General features: G+C 23.4%; 1 protein-coding gene across 2 annotated transcripts; it reads right to left on the bottom strand.

Annotated features, from left to right (window-relative positions):
- Positions 1 to 978: 978 nt before the first annotated feature.
- LOC113551536 lies at positions 979 to 21235 on the bottom strand. Of its 2 annotated transcripts, none has more exons than XM_026953826.1 (6): positions 21181 to 21235; positions 4173 to 4381; positions 3930 to 4111; positions 3087 to 3792; positions 1888 to 2132; positions 979 to 1523 (listed from the first exon to the last, which is right to left on the bottom strand). In XM_026953826.1, the coding sequence occupies exons 1-6, from the start codon at positions 21233 to 21235 to the stop codon at positions 1196 to 1198; spliced, it is 1725 nt and encodes a 574-aa protein (XP_026809627.1). In that variant the 3' UTR covers positions 979 to 1195. The 2 variants fall into 2 exon arrangements, with proteins under 2 accessions (XP_026809627.1, XP_026809628.1); XM_026953827.1 differs by lacking the exon at positions 21181 to 21235 and adding an exon at positions 13535 to 13756 and having other exon boundaries at positions 980 to 1523.
- Between the last annotated feature and the right edge of the window lie 925 nt (positions 21236 to 22160).

Below are 22160 nucleotides of genomic sequence, written 5' to 3'. Positions count from 1 at the left end.
TTTATTGTATAATTGTTCATCAAACAGCTTGTATATAAGCTTATTATATTTTGTTTTTATAATTAAATTAACATTTTTTCATAAAAAAATAAATTGTTAATTTTTTATTAAAAGCAAATAAAATGTAAAATTATACAAAAATTTCCACACGATTTCAATATAAATATAATTTTACAACCCTATTAAGATATGGTATAGATATTCTAGATTTTTGATCATTATATATTTATTATAACTATGAATTATAAATCTATAACTAATTTACAAAATAATTTAGCAACTTCTATAAACATGTACAAAAAGAAGTTTTACAAAACATCCTACTGATGCAAATCAACTAATTTATTTATTTATTTATTTTTTTTTTTTTGATCACAGATAAATAACAAATAAGTTCAAAACTTGTTTTCAGTCTCATTATTTTTTTGAAAATAATATTTAAATATAACAAAATTTAGTATTATGTTGGTACCTATTTATTAACGAATTTAATTATAAATTAGTCCAATATAATTATAAGTTTTTGATTGATGATAATATAATTTAGCTCTTTCGTTTTATTATAATATGCTTTTTAAATTTAATGATTTTATGTAGACATTTTTCACAGTAATTGAAAAAGCTTGGAATGTTTTTAAAAATTAACTTAATTTTATTTTAGCCATTGTATGTATTGTATGCGTTTTGTTTACACGGTGGTATATTCAATAGAAGTTATCGATAATTATAATTGAATATTATAAATTTAATTATATAATTTATTTTATTCAATATTTTAAATATCTGTTTTTTGAGTTTATGGCCTTATTAAATACTTTGATATTTTATTTTTAATCTTTATGTAGGTATTTATGGTATTAAAGTAGAGCATATAATATATATACATTATATAATTAATACAATTGACCGAATATTAACTAAATACTAATATACATAATACATATATACTACCGAAGTTAGTAAATTGAGCTGTATAATATATTACATTATCTTTATATACAATTTATGAGATATTTTAATACTTCAAACGGGATTCTCACTATAATTTTTGTATTAATATTTATTATAACTAATTATTAGGTTCAACATTTAAAATCACCAACCGTTTTGATTTGATCTTATTTTATGATTTAAATGCTTTTTAATATAGTTAGTTATATTAAATCCACGAAAAAAGATAATTTAGATTTAAGCATTAATGAAAAGAGAATAAAACAAACAGAACTGGTGCTGCTATTAGACATATGGCATATATTGCAGATCTGGGCTGACATGTAGAAATGGCTATAAATTCATCCCCAGACTCACTATTAGGTCCGGGATTTAACATTTCTAAGACTGTTGTTTGTTGTGACCAAAAGTTTAAAGGTAGTTGACATTCACCAGTAACATTTAGACAAGATGAAATTGGTTTTGAGACATCGTATACGGTTTTATTGATGGCAAAATGTATACGTATAAAATTATCTTGAATCTCGTTCTCGCTGTTGAATACAAAAAAATAATATCCGTCACCAGGAACCCTACATTTAAAAAATAAAACATCGTTGCAATTATAAAATTTAAAATGTATAACTAATATATTAATGTACGAGTATATAATATTAGAATTTTATTTTTTTTATAAATCCAAGTTAAATATTTGTTCAACGTATTCAAGTTTTTAATACACGCGGTTATAAATGATTAAAAAACTTAAAATTCTAAAAGAACATCATACATTTTTTTGCAGCGTTCAACCACGGCATCAAAGTTTTATTATTGAAAATTGAAACCATGCACAAAATTGAATTTATGTTTTCAAAATAGTTATAGGTACCGTGTTTATATTATATACTGTAAGCGTATGAATATACTATAGTAATTCCATAAATTAATAAAACATACTTATAAGTAACAGTGTTTGGATGGCTGGCTGCTTCATAATCAGGATTTTTATTCGGAGGTAAACATTTATGGTGTGGAGCTAATGGTAAGCTTAATAAAAGACCTTCGCATTCAAGAAGCATTTCTTCACTACTGGAAAATGACGACCAAAATTCGCTATGACTGCGATCCTTTATCGTATGTGTGTTGTTTTCTGTTACTTTTCCACGAACTTGAGCAATCCCATCTGGTGAAATCGGATCAGCCTGAAATAGTTATAACTTTAATAATGTTAACTTATTCTTTATTATTCTGAAGTATTCTATTATAAGTTGCGTTATGAAATGTAAAAGTATACTGATAATATTATTTTATTTTTATGTTTTATTTTTTTATATTTTACAATATAATTAAAAGTTTATATAACCTATTACAATTATATCCCACAAAAAGCCATTTATATTATCGTAAATATATAATCATATTTTTATCTTAAAATTGTTAAATATAAATTGTAAGTTGAAACTATATGTAAGGCAAGCATATAAATAATTAATAGTTTTTAAAAATGTGTGGCTAATGACCTAAATGTTAAAGCCGAAACTTAGTTTTTAATTTAGTTATCACTAGACGAAAATAATTATATAAAACAATACAACTTGATAAATAATAAATATTGTTTAGTATACGATTTAAAAATAAAAAATAAAATGAGAATAGAAATTTGGGTGTTGTATTTAATCTTTACATTTAAAACAATAATAATAATTTTATTTTATGTAATTAGGTATACGAAAAATGAATCTGTGTAGAATTGTTTTTCAAAAATAATCAATAATTTAAAAATGTTTGCTATATCCACAACGTGTTTTTAAAATGTTATTAATTTCAAAATTGACTTCTATATTTTAAGTAAAAGGTGCAAAAGTGCTGCATGAATTATTTTTCATGGACAATTTGTAAATTTACAAATTAGAGCTAGGTATTTGCCATTTAGACTTTTTAAAATGTACGTGCAAAAATTTAGGCTGATCATAATATTTAGTTGCTTGTAATAAGGAGTAAATATCATTATTTTTATCTAAATGTTTTGCAATTGGAAGCATACAAACTACCTACATGTTTTATTAAACTGTACTATAGCCTAGGATGTAGACTATTGTTATAAATTATAATTTATATTTATATAGTCATATGTAGTATGTAATTAATAACAATACCTCTTCATTGGCTGCATCGTTTTGTTGGTCATGTTTAAATAATTCTTTGCTCAAGTTGTCCTGAACTTCTTTATCATTTACAGTGGATCGTTTAAATCTATTCCGATAATGCCTCAGCCTAGGACCACGCCATGATGAATCATCGTCAGCCATTGCATTTTCAATGATTTGATAAAGTCTATTTGTATCATTCATTGGCTCATTTAGATCATTTTGAAGAACTTCTTTTAATTTGCGTAAGAGTGTTGCGCCGTCTTTTCCTTGATTTCCCAATTTCCGTAACGATTCTTCGATCAATTCTTTTGATTGAGGTATGTTATTGATTTCGTTAACGTTCGTGAATACAGGTTTAGATTTTACAGTCTGGACTACATAATCCTCGTTTTCAATTTTTTCTTTCATTTCTTTTTGGTATAAATCTTCAGCATAATCTAAGTGATGATTAGCAGTCTTACTGGATCTCTTAAAATACGTGCGGTTTACATTAGTATCATTTGGATGATTTGTAAGATAGACCACGTCAGGAGCCATATCAGGAACAGTCATACCAGAAGTAAGTTTTCTCATAAAATTTGGAATATGTGTATCATTACCTTCTTCAGAAGATTCAAGTTCATCAAGTTCTTCACTAGAATTATCACCTATATAAGCGCATTCTTTTAAATGTTTGTGTCCTTTAATTACTATTATACTAGCTCCAGGCCACCTGTTGAAATATAATAACGATATGTTTATAACTTAAAATGTAAATATTTTTTGTAGAAAATTGTATGAAAAATAAATATTTTCAACGATTGTTATTATTATATTTAGTCAATAAAAATACAGTGAAATATATTTCACCTTGAGCATGTAGACACTTTTACGATTGAATCTTTTAGTAGATAGAATCCCCAGTATTCTTTAATATCATCTTCTAATGTAATATGCCTTTCCATTTCAACAAATTCCATTTTTGGTAACATAGTTGGTTTTTCTGGCAATGAATATGCATTAAAAGTGGCATTAGTGTTCACTATATGGCGCTAGAAATAATTATAATAGTTTTTAAAAAAGTATTCTTCACAAATTAAATTCTTTATTTACTTGGCACCAAAATGTTGACATTTTTTGGTCTAATATTCTCATGTCGGTTATAGCTAAAGGATATTTATGATCAGAATAAACATGATAACGAACGTACAATGGTGCAATAACCAAAATGCCAGGCACAAGTAAACTTAAAATACAAAGTCTAGCCGCTTTTAGTGGCCCTTTAAGGCTATTAGGGTTGTCCTTTTTATAATAGACACCACCTAAAACAAAAACGTACATTTTTTATTATATCTTATTTAAATATTTTCATTGTATACAAACAAAATAAATAAAATTATACTTGAAAATAATAACATATAATATAATGTATATTTAAAATAAGGTAATTTGCATTTTGAATAACAATGAACAATATGCTTTACTCAATAACTAAGAGTAATAGGTATCTAAAATATATAATATATACTATTTATTTTATGATCCACGCGTTTGGGTTATTCAATGAAGTTGAATTCATAGCAGAAAAATAATAATAAATAATTGTCATCAAGGTCATTTTCAATATAATTCGTTTTAACCTTTGGAAGGACACAGCAATGAATTCAGTAGACTATACACAGTTTTCGTTAATCCTTATATGGTTATATGTACGTCATAATATTGGATTACTTAATTTAAACTATATAGTTATAAATTTACAATCAATTAACGTTGTTTAATTTTTAATTTTTTCATATTTTAATAAACAAATATGAATATTATTTTTAATATTCTAATAAAAATCATTAATACATTTTAATAACGGTTCACAAAAATTAATTAGTTATACATATATATATATATATAAGTTTACATATTATAAGTATATAAATATTTATTTAATATTATAGATGAACTAATAGATATCTTAAGTCTACACTAATTAGATTATTGATTAGTAGTAAATAATACTATATAGGTATATTATAATGCTTATAACAAAACGCGTATCAATTTATAATTTATTTTGACTATTATTTATATTGCAGGATTAAATAATAATTATATAATAAATTATAATTTGTATCGTATACTAGTTGTTAAACATACGGCACTACTGCATTTTAGTTAAATATAAACTTACGAATCAAAAGGTCGATGAACTTAAAATAAATATTAAACATTTTAAACACAATTTAAATCTAGGTTTATACTGGATGATATCAAAGAACACTCGTTATTTCAAAAACTATATTAACGTTTTTGAAAATATTTATTTTATTTTATTTTAATTCGTTACAAACAATAATTTTACTATTATTTATTTTATAAATTTTTAGGTTTATTACTTTTTTGAAGGATAACATACATTTTTTATTTCTTATTTCAAAGCAGAATATCCTTCGATGTATTTCAATACATAAAAATCGAATTTTGAACGAGTAGTTAATGAGGTAATTATACGTATTTAAAAATATAGATGCGTGGTGTTTTGCGAGGTACACGTCTTGTACTACTCCACTCTAATCATCACGACTTTAAATACTTATAACTATAACTACCTATACCTGGTATCTAGTACTCATTCAAAATTTGATTTTTATATATCTAAATCAAAATACTCAGAATATGAAATTAAAAATTCATGTTGTTATTCAAAAATTTAAAAACTAAAAAATAGTGAAATAAGTTTTGTAATGACTTAAAGTTATGTAAAAAAAAAATATTTTTATAAGCGTTATTAGTTTTTGTCATAATGAGTGTTCTTCAGTATAAAAATCACCCTATATATTATTATACTTGTTAGCTATGAAAAACTATTATCATCAATTATAAAAACATAAAACTCGCGACTGGGATATAGTACTCGTGGTTTGTCGTCTCCCATTTTCCTTGTCAATAACTATTTTATCCTAGTTATTTTATTGAGGGGTACTTGGTATTTGAGACTCCCCGGTTTGTACTTTATTTATTATACGAGGTAAAAATGTTTATCTAACCTCGAATTCAAAACTAATTTTTATAGATGTACTAAAACCAACCCAAGACGTTTTGTAAGTTTAAACTCGTCATAAAAATAAAAATATCTTGGTATGTATTAAAATATTAAATTGTCTTTTTTTATAACAGATATGAGCTAATATGTACAGAGTGTTCCAGTGTATTATTTTTTTTGTAATACTTTGTACCTATCTGTAAATAATATTTTCTCTCTTTTTTCAATAACATACATTTATATATGTGTTATTTCAAAATATTCATATTGCCTATTTATTTATTTGTACTGTTAAAGCAAACATGTATCATAATGATAATATAATCACGCCATGCATATTTCATGTAAGTAAAAATCGATGTGTCCATTTTATTTATTGTCTACTATTATAAATTTACTAGCTCGAATAAAAATTATGAAACATTTAATTTTTTTTTTGTATGAAACATCAGTTATTAAGTTACATATTATTATGAATATATGATATGGTCAATATCTATAATATATTTATATATTATCAAGATTTAAAGTATGATGTGCTATCGAAGTTTTAATACCTTATTTTAAATTTATTTAGTTATAAAAATCAACATAAACTTCTTTATTTTGTTTCACAATTCATATAAGTATATAACACATTATAAATAATAAAAACTATAGACTTGTTAAAAATTTCAATACCATCTTATTCATAGATAGAAACTGCTGATACCTTGAGTCTAAAAATAATTTTACGAATTATAACAAGTGTCTAAAAAAAAATTTAAATAATATTAAGTATATATTATTATCAATGTATAATTTACAAACTTTAAAAGTATTGTATTTTTAATACTATAGCAATTGTATATCAATACATTATTTTGCAACAGTGATTAGGCAGATTTCAGAATATTATGTAAGTATAGCAGCTGCCAGCTAGTATAGTATGTATAACTAAATATTTTGTATTAATTATTTGAATGTTTTACTGATATGCATGATCATGAAATCAATTTTGTTGACCTAGTTTCTACAAATTTATGATCACCATTAATAATATTCTTATGTTTATTAATTTTAATATACTTCTAGTAAACATACATACATAGTTAACACAACAAAAACCATTATATGTCCACAATAAATGAGCTTATATAATATGATTAGTTTGATTTCTGTGGTCAGACTCTTACTTATGTTGACTGTGTTTATTGATTTCTACTGTTTCTATTGTTTCTACGAAATTATTTATTAACGAGTAACGAACATAGTACGTTTGACGTAGGACAAAAATTATTGAACTTAGAAATTGCCATCAATTTTATCAATCCGATAAAAAAAGGCAATGGCCCCGTGGTAGTGGGTTTTGAGTATGTCATATATTGTTATCGTAATTCTAACAAGTCGTTTGTTTGAGTGCCGAGTTGCATGATTATGGCCTATGGGACTTCTCAACTAGTACGACATTGTGCACCGCTGAGTATTGAGTGTAGATGATAGTGGAGATGACGAAGAAAAAACGATAAAAAAAAATAACAGGCCAGACCTGGTCAAATGACGAAGGAATGAAATGAATAATTAAATATTGATAGGTAAATCAGTTAATCCTATGTAGTTATAACGGAGAGTGGTTTGAATTCGCATTATTGTATTTCGCCATCGCCGATGAAATAATAATGTTTATCACAGTGATTACCTAACAGTATAAAGGCTTAAGACCCTGTCCCGTATATATGTACAACGACGTAACGTTATAAAGTCTTGTTTTCTTGTAATTGACGTTTAATGTATTGTATGTATATACTGATTAAAAAGTTTAAATAATGGCTGTTATTTGTTTGCACATATTCTTAAATGTTCTTGATAGAAGTATGATGATCTCTTGACTTTTTGCGATCGGTTATAATAAAAAAAAAAGTCAAGTTGAAACAAATAAAAAAGTAAATTGATACTGATAGCGCAAACGTATACAGTTAAATGAAATTTGCACTGTATAATATTATATTGAAAGTGTCAGATATATAGATGAGAACAAATTTAGTACATTCTAATATAAATATTCAATACTGCAGATAGACTAGGAATATATGGTATATATATTAGCTATATTAATACATAATATAAATGTATTATAATGTGGCAAGGTGTTAATTATTTTATCACACACTTTTAAATTGCACTCTAAGTATGTAGCTAAATGAAAACATTTAACAATTGTATAAAATAAACTCAAATTTCAGATAACAATTTACATACGTTTACAGATTTGTCCTATGAGAGCTATGTGATTTAATAAATGAAAAATTTTAAATACAACTATTATATGAATACCCTGTTTTTACGTAGTAATTTACACAATAATTAAAGATACTTATGGAATGCATTGAACGAAGAAAAACGTTGCCTTGATATTGTTTACCTGGCAAATTAATGTTACCTTAGGTATAATTATCTACCCTTATATATTAAAATGATAAAATTATATTTTTTCCTCGGTTATCAGATTATCTTATTAAATACATATATATATATATTTTTTTTTATATGATTAAAATATTTTTATTGTTTTTGTTAAGTTTATTTAAGTAGTATATTTAAAATTTGTTATTTTACGGTTGAAATGTAGATAATAAACAATAAAAATTATGTATAAAATAAATCATTGTTCTATATTTTAAAGTAAAAATTAAATAAAAATAAGTAGAGAAAAAATATGGACAAACAATACATGTTATTACCCATTTGACTATATCTATAACTGAGAATTAAATTAAATAGACAGCTCAGCAAAGAATAAATAAGATATAATTATCTTAAAAATAATAATATGATAAATAACTAAAATTGTTATGAACATTTTAATATATATTACTATGATAGTACCATATCAGCTACATGGTGAAATCGTAAAAAATTAAAATTTATTTACCAGAAAATAAACACACAAGTTTGCAAACAATAGTAAGTATATTATAGATACATTTCTAATCTTTCATAAAAAAGAATGTTAAAATTATAAGCACAAATTTAAACAAACAAACTAATATGTTTGTTACCTAAACTAGAGTAAGAATATTACTCACCTAATTTTTATATTATACTAGTACATAATTTTATGTTCTAAATGTATCATTCATGAATGTAAATTAATTGTCTGATTTATTTTACAATGAAGTTAATGATAGGTATATGTTTTTCTCGTCTATCATCTCGTTATAGACCACTAAAAATGCTTAAATCTTCAACTTGGAGGGTTATTTTTGATACCTAATATGATCTACTTGATACTTTGGGCTGTCAAAAGTAAAATAAAAAAAACCTTCTGGTATTAATATTAATAACTTATAATTTATTTTTAGTAATACAGATTGATACACAGTCTTTGCTCAAAATAATTTTTCATATTTAATAATTTATCATTGAATTAAAATTTAAGATTATTGAAAGTAATAAATTTTTGTCTTTGTCGCGTGTACCATACCTATAATAGGAATTTAAATATTGTGTTATATAATTATATTACTAACGTATCAATTGATCTGATAAGAATTCTGAAAACAGATCGTAAAATGTATCAAGATTGACTTTCTCACATCTTTAATTTTGTAATCAAAAATTAAAATATGCTAATTTTTTAATTTCTACCTTTTTAGTATTTACTATTTATAAGAGGATACAATCAACTATATAGATAAATATATTTCAAGAAGACTTGACGACAAATTCAAATCTGTTTTCAGAAATTTTACCACAGGACCCAACAAATACGTTGGAAATAAAACACATCTCAATTCTTCATACCCTTTGCTGAACAAAGACAGAAAATCATAGCTTTCCATTCCCATAATTAAAATGTTAATTACAGTGGCGTGTTCATTATCTCGGTACTTACATTCAAAAACTGAAGAGCGATTTCCCTAGTTTTCTAACCATCTATTGATTACGTGAACAAACATAATCATGTAAACAAAGATTTTCATAATAAATAATTGAAAAATATAGGATAGATAAAAAAGCAATATTTCGAATTCTTCTTGTAAGTACCTACTAGTTTTTTCAGTTGCTTTATACTAAAGCTCACAAATTTTATCAGTTTCACGTAATCATTTGTTTTTAGTTCATATGTACCTATTTAAAATTAAAAATTCGTAACTTATTAGTAAATATTTATTTCACTTGTATTTAAAACGTACCTAATACTTATTAAAGTATTAAATTATAATATGACATAAAAATATATTTATGTTGATAGTTATCGTAAAAAACTAAAAACTAAAAATATCTGTAACTACTGTTCTAAAAATAAATATTCCACAAGAAATACTATTGTGAAAGGACGAGACATGTGGAGCAACTGTTTTTGGTTCAAAATAAATAATAAAATAACTGATCACTAATTACCGCTGTATAGAAACTAGAAACTATTGAAATATATACCTAGTATATTATACTAAATGTTTTAAATATATTTAAAATACAATTCTATGTAAAATAATAAACGCGTGTATTAATACAAAATTTACGAATTCACGTGAATTTAACTACACATGAATTAGAGACCTCTGCCTTAAATTGTTTTATCAATATATTTTTTTTTTATCAAAAAATTTTGCTAAATAGCATTGGAAATCATATTTTTAATAATTTTTAATAGATCAACAAGAACTTTTTTTATAATTTTCCGCGCTTAAGGATAGCAAAACTTCAGATATGTACCATTGTGAATCATATTTTTATGATTTAAACACATATCCTATTAGTCCATACATATATTAGTCTGTTTTGTATGATAAATAAATACTTTGAATATTAAATTTTTTAATGATTATTATACTAACAAAAAATTAAAATAATAATTGTTATTGAGATGATTAAACACCTCAGTCATAATTTATATTAATTTATCTAGCAACAATATAATCAAATACCAAATATTTTAACAATAATTCCTATAGAATGTTTTTGTTTCTATTCACATAATAACATATGCTGCTATATTCTGATAAAAAATTATTTGTGCCTTACTGTCTTTCGAGGTCGAGACGGTCGAGTAAAGCCAAATCACATTTATGTATAAAAACATATATGCATTTCAGCGCTTATGATTTGTTTACTACTTTTTAGTTATCAGTTTATCTGATGAGTCCTCTTAATTAACATAATCTTTGTATCGTAATTACTTCGATTTATTTTTCTGACAATTGCAAAAACGAAATGATATAATGTAAATTTATAATAATTACAATGTAAAGTCATTATACTCATATAAATAGTCAACTTATTATAAATTATAATCACTTATAACTATTCCGAAAAATAATTATAATATATCCAATACAAATACTTTTTATTATTTATATCTTCTATAATAATTATTATAAAATATTCATAATTACCTATATTATATTAGTATTATAATTTAAATTATATTACTTCAATAAAATTGCATAATATAATATATTATTTACTTATGTACACGTAATAAAATAAAATAAAATTATTAATATAAATTAAAATATTTTGTTTTTTTATTATACTTGTATAATTAATCTATATAAATTATAACCTATACATAATCAATTGTTTTTATAGTAAAATTATGGCACAATTTTTAATCAAATTTATTAATGTTATTAACTATAATTTTTCTAACTACGATTTTTATTTATAAGTATAATAGGTATACTCTATTGTCTCTATTAAGTACTTATAACTAAGATTTGAAATATTTTTGAATAATATTAAAATAATATTACTTATATTTTAAGTTAATAAATATGTATTAAATTTTAGTTATAATGTTATACAATTTACTAATTACTTTATGGTATATTCTGTATGCTTCCTTTATATTAATTATAGTAGGTACATATTATTTGATATTATACATGATTTATTCTATAATAAATTATAATTGATAGTTTTCTGCAATACACATTATCTACATAGGTTTATATATATATATTGTACATATAAATAGTTAGAAAAATATAATATGCTTAAATAATATTTATAATCATTAAAGAATATATAATATGTACGTATAATGTATATATTATTGTATTTTTTATCCTAGAAATTGAGCACCGAATTATATTGATATTGGCTTTAGTCCAAGTATACGTTTAGAATAAAACAAAATATGTATGTAGCTACTTAACACATTAAATAAAAAATTACTTATTCAATCAAGAAAAACAAAAAAAATATATTATTTGTATTGTATGCTAATACAATTGCATTGTATATATATAATAATATATATAGATAATATATTATTATAAAAACATATGTCTGTATTAAATACAAAATAAAAATAGGTGATAAACTAATAACTAATGACTAATAAAAAATCGCAACATTTAAACTTAAAAAATGATAGGTAATAGATAATGTTTTGAAAAAATTCACTATAGTCGGTACCATCATATAATATTAGAAGCTATTAATTTAAAACAATAATTACAAGCAACTGAATAATTCTTAGGACCTATTTAAATAGCGAAATAACTGTTGTAACTTACTGTTATGAATATATTTTAGTAATAAAAATAATTTACAGTTATGAAATATTTTTATTTGATAATTATGTTGTAACAATTAAAAAATAATAATTTATGATAAATATATTTTTAAATGCCATAAGACTTATTTAATTTAAAATCTTTAATACTAAACTTTGACTTAAAAATATTTACATTTAAAAAAATTAAAAGCTCTAACAATATTTAAAATAGTAATTAAAAAAGGTGTAATTTCGTTAACTATCTAAGACATAAATAATAAATGTTAGTAAAGTAACTTAACTACTTATATATAAAAAACTTTTAAAATATTTATATTGATATGTACTCGTATATAAAATATTATTAATTATATTATGTAGTAGCTAAATAACATAATAGATAATATGATACATCGACTTATAACTTTATGAATATTTATTTATTTTAAAAGTTAGTTATAAATTATGATAATTGTTTTTTATGATCAACATGATTATGTTACTATAGCGATCCACGTACTGGTTTACATGGGATTAAAAGTTGCTTAATAAATACCTAATGTATATTTTCACAAAATCTTAATACCGGTATTTTATTATTATTATTTTTTTTTCTATAGTTTTATCATTTATTGGACGTTCTTTTTATCCTACAAATTTTAACTTATTAAATATAGTAGGGTTATCATTAGTTTTTTAATGTAAAAATCAAGTTTTTTTTCAAAACAGCGTTTGTTCTTTTTCGACATTCTATAGGTATTTATTGCAAATGGTTGACATATAAACATAGTATACATAGGAATATGTGATTATTAATAAAAACATATTATTACTGTTTTCTTTAGGAAAAAAAATATGCACAAAAATAAACTATACAATATACTATAGATAATAACTACCTATAAATAGTTATAAATAAAATATCAAATTAATATATATTAATTCGTTTACCTTTTCTTTTTTTACATAGGATCATTATGAAAATAACTCCCGCGTAAAAATATTTTTCACAAAACACTATTAATATCTTTTATTTATAATGCCACTTAAAGTAATTTATAGCGTTTGTTTCAGAAAGTACACACTTTAAAAACTTGAAATACTTTTAAACTTAAAAATGTTGTAACATCATAATCGTAATCTTTACGTTCTGAAAACAGCGGGAATACTAATGTAGACTCACTGTTATTTAACACTCACTCTTCTGAATTTTATTAAATCTATTGCGTTTTATAATAAAATGGATACGCACTCTATTGGTGAACGTTGTTAATTTATTCATTCATCTATCGTAACTCGTATGGCTAAATAATACTATAAATATGTATTATGTTAAAACAGAAGTGCATTTGATAATTTTTGAATACAATGATATCTGTAGTTATTATAAATTAAAATATTATTGAGTACCTAACCATTATATATATATAATATTAAGGATTTTTAAATAATTATAAAATAAACAATAACCCTAGTACACTATAGAATATATAAAATATAGCCTTATGTAGAATTAAAGATTAATAATAAAATACCCTATTCTGCGTGATACTACGCCTACTTTATTTTATATTAGGTATTCTGTATATTTAACTGCAAATGTCCTGAACCTCTGTAGGCTCTCATTTTTTTCGTAATTCATAACTCATAAGATTTAATAAAAATATCTGATAATGGTAATTAACAATTATCTACTATACATCACTACGTGTCTACATCTACTATATATTTACCAATATTTCAAGTGTTTAAAGTTCCTATTATCCGGCGATCGTCTTAACCGCACACTTACCGTTCATAACCGCACATTTTACACCGTTCAAATCGTTCAATACCGTACACGTGTATTCTATTATTAAAAAGGGAAATTTGAAAGGTCAATATTTCAAAACCGTACACATTTGATTGACAGTCAAAAATTAAACAATAAAACCATAAAATTGTTTTTCATCTGGTCAAGTAGCTATAATCTCGACAAACATCTTAGGAATCAAAAGTGATGGTAAATAAAGTAAACTAAAAAAAAGTTTTAACCGTAATCCAGGTTGTGAATTTTTTTCATTGTTCAATTTTTTTTTAATATTGAAATAGAACTGATTTTTCTATATAATCCAGAAAGTTTTATTTTTATGATAAATTTGTTATCTTGATTAAATATAATTAACTTGTGTGCGATACTAAATAATAATGTTATTTTAGATAAATGTTTATACTATATGCATTATTCATATATATCAATGTGTACGGTATTGAACGTTTTGATTTAGGGAAAATATGCAGAATTAAGATATAAAAGTGTGTGGTTATGAAAGACGCCCCCATTATCTTACTATTTTCATTTTAAAAATTCATTAATTGTGAAATAGAACTTCTAAAATCTAAAAAAATACAGTTTAAGGATATTAAAATGTATCAACATTTTCAAATAAAATATTTTGTTAAAATTACGAAAAATTACGAAAATTTAAAAATTATTTTTTAGTTAAAAATGTACAAAATTTAATTATAATGGCTAAAGATTAGATAAAAGGTTCCTCATAAGTTGTTTTCATACAGCAAATTAAAAATCTCATAAATACATATGTGTAATTAAAAAATATTATTCGTAGGAACTTGAAACTTTTTGCCATTACTTTTATATACGTATATTATTATTTGCTATGTATGTACACAATCAAATTTTCAAAATATATAGATTCATTTCAACTATTTATAACATGAATCATCATAGTTAACACCACTTTACGAAATAATATAATAACATTAATGTATGTCATAATAGTGTAATATACATATAATACCTACTAAAATAATAATTATTATATACATGTGATATTTTTGCCAAAAATTAGTTTAATTAACCGTATTAGTAGTAAGAAAATAGATTATTAACAATTAATATTAATAGCATTAAATTATAAAATATTTTTAGAAATAGAAGATGTAGATACATCATCTTTGCGCAGTCAGAATTATTTTTGATATGCAATGATTTAAAATTAACACTTTTAAATTACCTATAATAATCTGCTCAATGACGAAATAAATTATCTACTATACGGCAGAACGACTTCCTTGAGTTTTGTTTTTAAATTGCTTCTTACTATTTTTTATAAAAATTTTTTAAATTTGTAGTATTTTATAATTTTACTACTTATTATTACTTGAAATAATATTTGAATAAGAAACATGAGGATCGAAATTATCAACTTTTAGTTATTATTTAAATTGACAATCTATAATTTTAAGTTCAAGTAGAATATTTATCTAGCCTTTTTAATACATGCATAAATCAATTATTTTATGATATTGGTGACAGTCTATTAAAAAAACCTATGAAGTCATGGTAGGAAGAGTAATGAAGGGTAGGTAATTAATCTATGAATAGATAAGAATTGTTCACTCCTCTCAAATCCTCTATAGAAACTTTAAATCATATTAATCATTTATTAGCTAGTATTTATAAACCATTTGTCCATACTAAATAGAAATTTTCAGATAAATATATAAGTGTTTTATGTAGTTAGTTGTATCAGTTTAATTTACAATAATTTATCATTTTTTTTATATATATAAAAATACTTATAGTATTTATTATTTTTATTTTAACATGAAATATTTGTAGGTATAATATTAACTTTACATATTTATTTTAGTTAAATAAATTATTATCCTATTATATAAGTATCTACCTAAATATAACATCGAAGATCTCTACTTAAATTATTTTATATAAAAATTTTAAACTTAAATTTTATTTTATTTTACAATTTCATTTTTAGCTTTTATTTTAGGTAAATATTTTGTGTGAAATATCCAAAATATCTTGTAAATATTAATATTTTTAATATGATTAAACGATTTAGATATAGCAGCAGTTCATTGCATCATAATTCAATTTGTGTGGAGAAGAAAATAATAAAAAAGTGAGAATATAAGATATCCGCGGATGGCTCAATCTAGATACTGCAAGTTTCCTTCCGCCACTCAAAATCAATAGCAAGTATCAACATAGAAAATACTATAATAATTTAATCATAGATCTAATACTAAGGTATTTTATTAATTTGTATTATAGCCAATAATTGCAAAGTACTAGTATAATATAGGCATCTGTGGTACTAATTAACTGTACAACTTTTAGAAGATAAATTTTACGTTCTGAGTAATGAGACTCTATTATTTTAGATTCTGAGAAGAATTATTTTACAATGATATTCTTTTTTTCTGCTTGCTATCACCTTTTGAGACAGTAAAAATGTTTTGATTTTAAACTTTAGAGGTAGCATCTTTTTAGTTATTAGTACTTTGAGGGGTTAAGAGTTTTTACTCTAATAACTTTTAAGTAATTAGTGTTCTTCCAAATAATTAGAAAAAAACAAAAATATAATTTTTAAAAAATGGGAATTTTGACTAGGCCATGGAATTTTTCCCGTGAACATTATATATATTCACATTATTTTACGATATGGTATTGGCTCAAAAGTGAATAGGGAATACAATAAATGCAATTTTCTTAGCAAAAATTAAATCAACCTACATTAATAATAATAGTAAAATAAATTATTTTTATTGCTATTTTATAAAATGTACCCACTTAGTGATATAGGTAGTAGGTACGCTGATAGACCTCTCTGCTCAGAATCATTTTTCCTATCAAATTATATTATTTATCATTGAATTAAAATTTAACAGATCACAAATTTCAGTTACCCACTCATCACCTGATTTAAATACGGCAGAGAGACTTATTCACCTTTTTAATAATAAAGTAAATTGATCTATTGTCAAATTTAAAGTCTTTATTATCTAGGCTAATACACCATATGTTTTATTAAATATTGTAATGTTTTTTAAGATTAAAATTTCAAAATTAAACATACGAGATAGATAATAGACATACTTTTAAATTCAATAATAGATCAATTTACTCTAATATTAAAATAATTATTATGAAAGTAAAATTTGCTATTTTTTACGTTTATAAGACAGAAATAATTTTTGCGGGGCTGTAGGTATAAAATGCTCACTTAAGTCTTAATTAGAAATAATATGTCTTATTTTCTATATATTAGTAAATAATAAGTGCAATGTTCAAGGTTGGAATAAATTGAAAAAATCTGTTTGTGTATATGTAAGCCTCCTCCCCTACAGGAGCCTCTGCCTTAAAAAATGACACGTTTACAGGGATAATATAGATAAAATCTTTTCTAATTATATATATATATTTTATAAAGTGCTTGAACCTCTTATTTTCTCAACAAATATGTGTAATTAATGTGTTGAATTATTATTGGATTTGGATATTATTATTGATGGGCGGTTATCATTTGTGCATTGCTCATCGTCTGTTTACCTACTCCAAATATCGTACATAATTTGCGCATCGACATATTGAACAATAAAAGGAGAAGAAAATTCATTCATATTGTTTTAACTTGCGTATATTAACAATATAAATATATATAATATATAAATAATAAAAACTATAAAACACTAATATTAAAGTAGGTATCTAATGGTTTATTATATGTATCGTTTTAATTACAGGATTTAAAAGTTAATACGTGTTATTTTGATAAGTTATTATTTATAGTAATCTACAATCTAATTTAATATTATACTTTTCGAAAAAAATCATGGGTGGTCACCCGTACACTTCAGTTGTTTAATTTCATCATATTATTCTGCTATACATTTTTAAACAGAAATTTGAAAATTAAATATTTCAAATGTAAAGCTGATAGTTAGAAAACAACTTGTGAATTTGGCTAGTCCTAATATTTTCTAGTTCTATTGTTAAATGATACGCATATTGTGTACGACAATTTGAAATGGGTAAACGGGTGATGCACTGATGCGAAACGATATATCTATGCCCTTATGAATGTAACTTATATTTAGGAAAAGTGGGCTGAGGCTTATCCGTCTGTGATCTACTGATCTAATTTAAAATTTAAATACATGGTACATAATCCTTGTCCCATAGATATAGGATATTATTAAACATTATTATATTACTATACTCAATAAAATCTCTACTAATAAATTATTTTTATAAAAATTGAAATTTTACTTTAACATTTTATTTTATGCCATGGCTGTGTCTATAAGAATAATAGCGAAGCTAAATGAGTCCCCCCAATATCTCCATTTTCTTTTCGGCCCAAAGATTTCGTTTTGTTTAGTTTAAGTATTAATTCTCGTGGAAGTAATGCGAAAGCAGTTCCCACGGCGCTGTCAGTTCAAACACGAAAAAAAAATAAGTTTAACTACTAAACATTTTTGCCTTGCTAAAAATATAAAATATATTATTTTAAACAACTATAACAGTTTGGAACTAAATTGACAGGTAAGACACATATATATTTAATATTAATTAAAAATAAATTAATAAGTATTTTACGTTTGTTTTTGTTTATTTTCATTCCTCTTAAAATATATACCTACCAATTATGTTTTCTATTTTCTTATGGCTTTAATAAAAATTGAGATTAATTTATTTAAGGTCAATTATAATTAGCTAAATTAACCTTACTGCATTCGATAATTATTTGATATTTCCTCTATTTAATAGGAAATGATTATATGTTCGATTTCTTATTTTTGCATACTCGGACAGTTGGACATAATTTAGATAAAATCCATACTATATAAATTTATTTAAAATTTTTTTCTATTTTTATAATACAAAAAACAAATAAGATAATAAATTGTAGTATGTTTATTATATATAGGTAGTGTTAATGTATTATTATGATAAATACTATTAACTACGTTTATACTCATATCAAGGTAACTATTCTAATAACAGATTATTTTAATCAAATTATGGTACTGTTATTTAAATTTAATAAATCTAATATGAAAAAAATACTTTTTAAAAAATATATTAATTTAATCTTTATTAATTAGTTAACATTAATATTTATTATATAGATATTATTGTCTTAAATCCATTGTCCGTAAAGGGCCGTATAGTCTAAAGGTTAGGTGATTATCATATCTATCACGATGCTATGACAACATGAGGTATTAAGTGCAATGAATTAATGTGTAAAACTGATTAATTTATTTAATCAAAATAGAAAAATTACCTTATTGTTAATAAAAAGCATAATTACAATCATATTACTTAATACTTTTTCAATAAGTTATTAGTTTTTAAAACTGCAGTAAATACCTATATTTAATTTTGGTCATATTATTAATAATTTAAATACAATTATTTCAATTAACTAACGATTTATTTTATGATTTATATGACGATATTTTTATTTGTATTTATAAACATTTAATTTTATAAAATGTTATTTTCAGATATTATTAGTTTTATTGTTTTAACTATATTATTAAATTAGCTAGAGAATTTTTTTAATTACTTTTTTAGATTTTTTTAACACTTCAAAAATAGATTTTGTAAATTAAGTTGTATATAGTAGGCATATATAGTTTATTCAAGTCATCTTGGCACTCGGCAACCATTATGATTTTAAAAAAATCAGTGGCTCAAAAACTATATCATATTGAAAAAATGATCATAATCCTGCGACTTAGAAAGTGATATTATGATATTTATTCAATATAATAACATAGTTTTTAGACCACTGTTTTTTTTTTTTTAATCGTAATAGTTGCTCAGTGTCAAAAACTGGACGGGTTATATATAATACATTTACCTAGTCACTGATAATGAAAGTCAAGATAGACTTATATATCTAAATTAGTTGTTATTTTTAAACAATGAAACTTTAAATCATGTATAGCCATATAATATAGGTACTAGTCATTTATATAATATTAATATAACATATATACCACAGATAATATTGTCGTTTCGAAATTCATTATTATAAGTTATGACGTATAATGAAAGTTTTAAGAAACATTTAACTGAATATAACGAGTCGCGATTATTGACTACCTATCCCATATTATATTTAATTTATATTTATATTTATTATTATTATTTATTTTTTTTTTTAAATAAAAACATTTCGATATTTAACATTGATTTAAATATCTTAACGTACCTTTTATTTATCTACATCAATAACAATAAACTATTCGTCTAACATCCATTGCAAATTAATCCATTAATTTTTTTTAAGATCTAAAAATATTATCTTTTATACAGGTAAGTATGCACATATAGTATAATACTTTATACTTATTATACATTAATTAGACAGTTATACGTGCTTTTATTATTTCTCTTAATCAATATATTTGTATATTATTTATGACTTATTTAAACTTCCAACTTTGGTTACGTAGAATATCGTAAGGTAAAAAAACTAAAAAAACTTCTATCATTCTTTAGTTACCATTGGGTTTTTACATAGATTATAATATAGATAAGTGTATTAGGTAATAATAAATGATCAGATTTGGGTTCTTTATTTGTCATAGTTACCTATTTGTAATAAATGTTGATATTTTTCAACTAAAATCAATCGAGTAAAATACTTAACCAGCTTTACCTACTTAGAGTGTTTACGGGGAATTATATGGTGGTACCTATACATATTTATAGTACTTGCCGCAACTATATTTTATTAGTTTCAAAATAAATTGTTATTTAGGTAGGTACTCACTAATGAAAGAATCTTCGGAACAAACCGTAAATTGACTATCCGACCAACGAGACATGGTTAACGATTCTTAAATTGAACTAAGTCGTAAATAGCCGCCTAGGCATTCATCATAAACTAGGTACTTGTTAATCTTAATGTATTTTATAGCTGTTACCTGTTTGTTTAAACAACGAGATAAGTGTAGATATTAAAACCATATCTGTGTATTTATTGGATTATATTATAAGTGTACCTAATATATACATATATGTATATACGTAAATAGTAATTATAATTTAAACATGTATACAAGGTCCAAACTACAAATAATAGCAATACGAACGTACCTATACCTGCGGCTGGTGTGCATCTTCTATTAATAGTGTTATTCATAAATATAATATAACTTTTTAATTTTTACGATGTTGGTAACTACTGCTAAATTACTATTGCTGTGATACACAGATATTGGTACATTTTAATAAGTTAATGTGTAGTGGAGCGTAGCTCTACCTGCAAAACCTTGCAGCTGAAGAACAATTCAGATTTTCCTATCAATTGCTTGCTTTCGTCAAATTGTCTGTGGAAGTGTGGACTGTGTTCCTATTGGTTCATCAAAAATAATAATCTCTAAAAATGACAATAACTTGAAAATTACAAAATTTACTTTATCGTATTATCTTCAATTTTATTAGTAGGTAGGTACTTAAAGTTAACCATACATATTATAATATATAGGCGCATAAATATAGTTAAAAATTTGTAGAGGAGCTAAAAATATCAATTAATTTGTATAGGTAACGTATTAACATAATTTATTGTATATACAATATACTCACGAGGTTAATTTAGGAAATATTTGGTGTTCTACAGAAGTTTACAGTAAAGCGGACTAAGCTCCCGTCCTAAATGTACGCCTGTGTACTTAATCCACTATCATCCACCATAAGCTCAGATAACCCTTATAGAAGAGCAATCTCGGACTGACCTAGCCTAGAGAT

Source organism: Rhopalosiphum maidis, chromosome 2 (genome assembly GCF_003676215.2).
Source record: "Rhopalosiphum maidis isolate BTI-1 chromosome 2, ASM367621v3, whole genome shotgun sequence".
NCBI lineage: Eukaryota > Metazoa > Arthropoda > Insecta > Hemiptera > Aphididae > Rhopalosiphum > Rhopalosiphum maidis.
Note: the sequence above shows the minus strand (reverse complement) of the source record. Positions and strands in the feature narration are given on the sequence as shown.

Excerpts from the sequence above, each read along its gene's own strand:
- LOC113551536 (XM_026953826.1), bottom strand. The coding sequence starts at position 21,235 with ATGTCTCGTTGGTCGGATAGTCAATTTACGGTTTGTTCCGAAGATTCT. Across the intron at positions 4,112-4,172 it reads TGTCAACATTTTGGTGCCAA|CGCCATATAGTGAACACTAA; the intron begins GTAAATAAAGAA and ends AATTATTTCTAG. Across the intron at positions 1,524-1,887 it reads CCAAACACTGTTACTTATAA|GGTTCCTGGTGACGGATATT; the intron begins GTATGTTTTATT and ends TTTTAAATGTAG.